The sequence below is a fragment of the Chinchilla lanigera genome, unplaced genomic scaffold (genome assembly GCF_000276665.1).
Source record: "Chinchilla lanigera isolate Chin_1 unplaced genomic scaffold, ChiLan1.0 scaffold00166, whole genome shotgun sequence".
In the NCBI taxonomy this organism is placed as follows: domain Eukaryota; kingdom Metazoa; phylum Chordata; class Mammalia; order Rodentia; family Chinchillidae; genus Chinchilla; species Chinchilla lanigera.
In genome coordinates, this window is record NW_004955567.1 from 88,043 (window position 1) to 94,960 (window position 6,918).

Consider the following 6,918-nt stretch of genomic DNA (forward strand, 5'->3'; position numbering starts at 1 on the left):
GCACCTGCACCCCACGCACCTGCACCTCGTAGCACCTGCACCCCATGCACCTGTGCCCCATAAACTTGCCCCTCACACATTGCACCCCACACATGTGCTCTGGGCCCAGGGCCTCCGCACCCCTGCCCCTCAGTTTGGTTGTGCTCAGTTCTTCCGGAGCTTGTCCACGGTTCCTCCTCTTCAGCCCTCCCAGGAGGCCCAGCTGCGTAGTTTCTGCCCTCTCTGCCATGGTTCACTCGAGATGTTTCTTATGCTGGTGCTTTTTTTTTGAACTTGAAGTTGCTGTATGAAAGACTGCCCTGCTGCAAAAATTAAAAACTTGGGTAAAGTGCCACGGAGAGAATGTAATCATGAAACAGGAACACACTGTAACCATGGTAACTAGTGAGGGACGGCTGTGACTGCAGCCTGCAGGTGTGGGAAGGCCAGGCCCCGGGCTTCTGCCCTGATGGGCGAATTAGGAGCTGCTGTATCGGTGTCTGGCCACTAGTGGTCCCCTGTGTTCCTCCGGGGCTTGGAGGACGCTGCAGAGGCAGAGGGAGCTGCAGAGTCAGGACCAGAGAAGGCCGTGTGGTCCCCGTGAGGGGCCTGAGGCCAACGCTGGCAGTGCCCTGCGGGGCTTGTGCTGCAGTCACTGCCTCGGGTTAATCTCGTGTCAGGCCGGGGCCTCCCTGACTGGCCGGGGTGGTGCAGCCGCCGCCCTCGCATGCAGCAAGGCCCTGGATTCCCCCTGGCGCTCTTCCCGTGCCGAGCTGGCCTGGGCTGGCCCCTCCTGACACCATTCCTTCCCAGGGCTGCAGGACCTGTCCCTTCCTGTGACAGCAAACACGAGCTTTGAGGAGGACAGAGATGACGACGGGGGCGCCGTGGACTCCGAGCCCCTACCCCAGGTACGCGCAGGCTTCCCCGCTTCTCAGAAAGCCGTCCCTGTCCTGGCAGAGATGCCTCTGTGCACCCCAGCACTGTGTCCATCTGCCCTAGACTCCCGCGGTGGTCACGAGCCCCCTCAGTCCTGGGAGGAGCCCGTCCGTCCCCGCAGGTGGCCAGCAGCTGTGGTCACTGCCGCCTGTCTTGTGTGTTGTTCACACGGTCAGGAGCTCTTGCCCATCCGCACGTGTGTCCCTGGGTAGGCTGGTGACATGGCCGGTCCTGCCAGGCGGGGAGGCTCTCTGGTCCCCAGAACCGGGAGCCAGGAAGGCGGCGTGTCTCAGGGCAGCCTGGCAGGGAGAGCGGGGCTGGGAGCCAAGGACGACGGGGCTCGAGGCCTGGCCTGTCTCCCGCCAGCTGTGCGGTCCACCCCGAGCCTCAGTCTCCCCATGTGAATCGGTCTCCGAGCCTAACACTTACCGCAGGAACGGTGTGGGTGTTGGGCCAGGGCGCCAGGGAAGCGCAGGCAGAGGCCTGCACACAGCGACCGAGAGGAGGCCCAGCCGGCTGGCACCTCCAGGAGGAGGCGGGTGGCGGCTGAGGGGCAGGGGCCTGGTCACCGGTGTCCCGGTCATCAGACTCTGTGGCCCTTCCTCGGCCGTGGGTGAGGGCCAGGCCCGTCCCCTGCGCGTGCGGTGTCTGCAGGTCTGGGCGCCGCTGGCTCCCGTGGCTCCGTGTGGCGGGGAGGGCGGCTGGCTGTGCGGAGGCCTCCGAGGCGGGCGGAGCACAGTGCCCCCTGCCCTCGGGTCCCTGTCGGCACCGCCGTGCGCCTGGGCCTCTCGCCCCGCACTCGACTGCAGCCCACTCGGAGGTGATGCCACGCTGAGGACGCCCGCCCCGGCCAGCGGTGTGGGCACTGCCGCTGCGCTGAGGAGCGGGAACCTCGGTCGGCGCGCCTCCGCGCTTCATCGGAGCAGCGCAGAGCTGAGCGTGCGCTCACTACCCAGACCGGGCAGAAGGAGAGAACACGGGAACAGTTGCCCGTCTGCCGGGCCCTCTGGCTGTGCGCCTCGTCCTGCCAGCGCCCCCACTCAGCTGCTCTGCCGGCTCTGGGCCTGTCTGTGGCACCACGGACAGCCTTCGTGCCCGGCGCGCTCTTATTAGTACAACAAACGGACCCTGCCCTGCTGCCCCAAGAGGCCCGCTGGCCGGCAGGGCCACCCGCTGCAGCAGAAACGGTGGTCATTGGGCCGCCTGCGGGGCCTCCCGCGTCAGTGCTCGCTGTTCGGGAACCCCCGGCGGGACCCAGAAGGAGATTCATTCCCACCTCTGCCCGTTTCCTCCCCTGCGCTGGGTTTCAGTTCGGCGCTAGGGGAGGCTCCCCGGCCCTGGCGCTGCGCCTCTCCTCCGGAGCAGGTGCACCTCGCTCTCAGAACCCTCCCTTTTTTTTGTGGACTATTTTTCATGTTGCTACGTCTGTGTACCTGTTTCTAGCAGAACTGCTGTAAAGTTAATATCCAGAGTCTGTCTGGGCCAGGGAAATAGCTCAGCGGCACAAGCGCCTGCCTGGTAAGCGCAGGGTCCTGAGTTTGATTCCCGATACAAAAAAAGTCCACCTTTCTTTACATAATTTGTCTTCCCGTGCGAACACACACCACACTGCAGGAACTCTTCCCTCACGGCCCTGCTTGCAAGGCACGCAGGCTTGGTCTCTGCGCCTCTGACAGCCAGGAGCAGAGGCGCAGGAAGCTTCCAGCGTCCACGTCCAGGGTCGCACAGCCTGATCGCACCTTCCTTCCACACTAGTTCTCTCCAGTGCCAGAGCATCCCGGGCCCTCTGCAGGCCTCTGAGCCGAGCCTACTGAGCACCCCCGCACCCCTCCGCCCCGGAAGCTCTAGTGTGCCCTCTGCACTCGGCAGACATCAGGTTCTCCGGGGGCAGTGTGCACAGTGTTAAGTCCTCTTCTGGGAAAATACCTGTTAGGGTGGAAGCGGCAGAGCTAAAGCAGAGGCGCTTTGCGCCCGGCCCTTGCTCTGCTGTTCGGAAAGCCTGCGCCTGGGCGCGCCCTGTCACGGCCTCTGTGCATTGAGGGAGCAGGGAGGGGAGTTTACATCGCGCATTCTGCGCAGGCGGGCGGCGTCTTGAGCCCTGAGTCCTCGAGGATGCGGTGCGTGTGTGACACGTGGGCAGGCAGAGCTTCCCGCCAGCCAGGCCTTGGGTATTGCGGCCTCACCCCGGCAGGGCCCACGCGAGGCCCTCTGTTCAGGCTGCCCCAGGCTGCTGCTCTGCGTCACGCGCCCGTTGAGCCTTTGTTATCTGAACCCGAGCTTGCTCTTCATGGCTCTCTAATTGTCTCAGTGCTTTTCCTCCAACCAAATTGCAAGCTGCAAGGAATATGTGTCGTGTGTTTTTGGGACCTGCCTCAGAGGGTAGCACCGAGGTAGGTACGACGTAGGCCCCCTAGTAATGCTTAGGCTGGATCACTCGGACCCTAAGTACCGTGAGCGTTTCCTGCGTAACTTCCTCTCAGGCGCCGGTCACCAGCGTCGTTTTCTGTGGACATCTTCGGGGCAGACTCCATCCAGAATTCTGTATTTGCTGTTCTAGGATGCCGAGTCCTCCCAGCACGTCACGGGCCTCGACAAGGACCGGACACTGCAGAACCCGATCCAGGACAACATGGAGAACTACCGGAAGCTGCTCTCCCTCGGTGAGTGGCTGCCGCACCCAGGTGCCCTCAGCCCAGTTGTGGGTCCTGTGGGCACCTGCTTGTTTTCAGTCAAGCTGCAGGATGAGTCCAGGTTAACAGAACCGGACTTTCATGAGGACACTTTGAACATTTTCAAGCAGGGGTATAAACGCCAGGATTTGTTTTTCAAAGAAAGCTGTCGGGCTTTGGGTGAGGAAGGCATTGTACAGGTGCAGGGCTGGCTCTTGCCGCAGAGTTGACGCTTTTGCTAGGGTCGTGAAAGCACAGCCTTCTCAGCACATTTAGAATGGGACCTTGCGTTGTCCTGCGCACTCCCCCGAAGACCTCTAGCCGGAGCGGGTCACTGGCTCTGCAAGCCTGTGAGACCGCTGGCTTCAGAGAGCTCTGGTGTTCGCAGAGCAGGCAGGGACGACATCAGGAAGCTGGGGAAGACCACGGAGACCTTGAAGAAGGGGGGGCTGTGAGACAGTGAATGCATGAACATGGGTGTCTCTGACAGATTTTGGGGTGTCGTAGAGAGAACTAAAGTGCAGCCGGGGAAGGGTTAGGGAATGGATAGTAGGAAATTGAGACAGGAAATTAGAGACACCTGGGAACTGGAGAGGAGCTGCTTTCTGTTCCGTGGCTCATAGGAAGGTGGAGCTCAGTCTGCAGTTTGAATGTGAGCTCTTGTGTTGTTCTTGTGACCAGGGGTACAACTTGCTGAAGACGACCGCCACTCCCACATGACACAGGGCCGCGCGTCAAGGGCCCCCAGAGATGCCTACCCCAGCACCAGCCAAGGTGAGCACCAGGCAGAGCCTGCACCTACTCTTCATGAGTGTGGTGAGCCCGTGACCCATGAGACCGAGCCAGAGGCGCCGTCTGCACCTCGCGCCCCCAGCCTGCCGGGTCCCACTGCCGCTGTAGCCACGTTTGGGGCTGGGAGTGTTCACCTTTGTCTCTTCCCAGGTCTGAAAACTATACCTGAAGCCAGAACGTCCACCCAGCAGCTGGAAGTCTGTGAAGAGGAACCTTCCTGTGGAGTGATCACGGACAGCCTCCTCAAGGGTGTGTCCCGCGGCGGCTCCACGGCCGGAAGAGCGCGGGGGCCCCGTGAGCGGCTTCGGAGGCCCCCCAGAACGCTGGGGGACCGCTGGAAGGATGCGTTGTGCAGCAGGCGGAAGCTGGCAGTCCCGGGGAGGGGTGGCAGAGGTACTGTGTTCAGGAGAGGCTTCAGGTCCATCTCCAGCCTCGTCGCCAGACGGAGAGGCCTGGAAAGAAAGAGGCACCGTCCTGTCGATGCTGCTGGGCGGGACCCGGCCGGCAGCCACAGAGGCTGCGCCAGGAGGAAGCCCGCCGTGTGCGGCAGGAAGGTGAGCACAGCCACGAGCGTGAGCGGCCTGGGCAGCCCCGGCGCCCCCTCCGTCTCGGGGCCACAGCCCTTCGATTTGGGGGTGAAGCTGTTTCTGTGTGATGAGTGTGGGGGGTCGTTCGGGGTCATCTCAGAGTATGTGGAGCACCAGATCATGCACACGAGGGAGAGTCTTTATGAGTATGGCGAGGCCTTCATTCACAGCGTGACTGTCAGCAAGGTCCAGAAGGGTGGGGGGAAGCACTTCGAGTGTAAGGAGTGTGGGGAGACCTTCACCCAGACGTCTGCCCTGGCGGAGCACCGCAGAGCCCACGCCCGCGCGTATCTCGCAGAGTGTCAGGCTCAGGACATCGAGGAGACCGAGATGCCCAGCCCAACCGTCACGGAGCTTGAGAAGATGTACGGCAAAGACAAATTCTACGAGTGCAGGGTGTGTAAGGAAACCTTCCTTCGCAGCTCTGCCCTGGTGGAGCACCAGAAAACCCACGATAGAGGGAACTTGCTTGCTGACAGAGCTGGCAGATGCCAGCGGGAACGTGAGCGTGAGCCCCAGCGTGGGGAGCCAGGCGTGCCCCGCCCGACCCTCTGTGGATTCCGGAAGGTGTACGGCAGGGAGCGAATCCGTGAATGTGAGGTGTGTGGGGAGGCCTTCCTTTACAGTGCATCCCTGAAACAGCATCAGAAGATACACCTGCGAGGAAACCCGTCTGGCCGCGAGAGTGGGGTGGGTGAGGAAACCTCTGCTCCCGGTCAGTCACTTAGAAGGTGGCAGAAGACCCACACTGGAGAGAAGGTGTTTGGCTCCACAGATGGGAGCGATGCATCGAAGCCAAGCCCGGACCTCAGCGAGCGTCAGAAAATCCACTCTCGAAAGAACGTCTTTGCAGGCAAGGGTTCTGAGAAAGCTGCCGTTCACAGCGTGCCCGTCCCTGACTCTCAGAAGAGTCATACCATTGCCAGAGCCCCTGAAGACGAAGGCACCAAGCCCAGTGAAGACCAGCGGTTTCCCGTGGCAGAGAGTGTCCTCGAGGGGACACCGTTCGAAAAGCCTGTCTCTCACGGCCCGGCCCCAGCAGAAGCTCAGAAATGCCCCAGCTCAACGGAGCTCAGAGAACCAGAGCTAACGGCAGAGTCTCCCGGCCAGGGCGCTGCGGTTCCTGGTCACCAGAAAGTCTGTTCCGAAGGGGACACCGGGGCAGGAAAAGGCTGCAAGAGGCCCATCACGCCCAGCTTGTCTGCTCCCACGCCTCCGAAGCGTCACCGAGAGAGTGAACGTGTTGAGTGTGGGGAGAAGGGAGACACCTCCACTGACACTTCAGACCTTGCTAAGAAGAGGCCAGGGATTCCCACCGGAGAGCACCCCGGTGAAGGCGGGGAGAAGAACAGCTCCAAGGACTCAGTCACACAGGGCGAGCCCCATGCTGAACCTCGAGGAAGTCTTGCTGGAGGGAGTGCCGGTGACCGTAAGCCCGATGGCAAATCTGCCGTGCCCAGCCCGAGCGTCCCTGAGCACCAGAAGGTGCAGGCTGAGAAGGACCTTGAGCCTGGCGGAGGTGAGCCCGCTGCGGTGAGCGCCCCGGTGCACGAGGAGCCGCGGCCGGTTTTCCCCAGGAGGCGGCGCTGTGCGTGTCAGCAGTTCGGGAGGGCCTTCCCACATAGCGCCGCCCACGCCGCCGCACGCCAGACGGCTCTCGGCGGACAGAAGCCCGCGGGAGGCAGAGACGGCGAGCGCTCTGCCCCTCACGGCTCGCCCCCTGCTGACCCTCAGCCCAGCCGTGCCCAGCAGCAGCGCGCCGACGAGCAAGCACGCAGCAAGCCCGGGGGGTTGGGGCAGTGCCCTGCCCCTGGCAGCACCCTTCAGACAGCTGATGCCCGGGAGAAGCCCCGTGGTCAGGGCTGCGCTGGAGGCACTGCGGTTCAGGCCTCGGGGTTGGGCGGGCCCCGGAAGGGAGGCCCCGAGGGCAGCGGCCGTGGGGGTCGGGACGG

At 62.9% G+C, this 6,918-nt stretch overlaps 1 protein-coding gene across 1 annotated transcript in view; it reads left to right on the forward strand.

Moving 5' to 3' along the window:
* The window catches only part of Peg3 (paternally expressed 3), a gene marked incomplete at its 5' end in the record, with an annotated part of 10,324 nt that overhangs the window by 2,130 nt on the left and 1,276 nt on the right, over positions 1 to 6,918 (forward strand). The window contains 4 exon segments of the mRNA XM_013509239.1: positions 793 to 890; positions 3,476 to 3,578; positions 4,269 to 4,361; positions 4,530 to 6,918. Coding sequence (XP_013364693.1) covers positions 793 to 890; positions 3,476 to 3,578; positions 4,269 to 4,361; positions 4,530 to 6,918 — 2,683 coding nt within the window.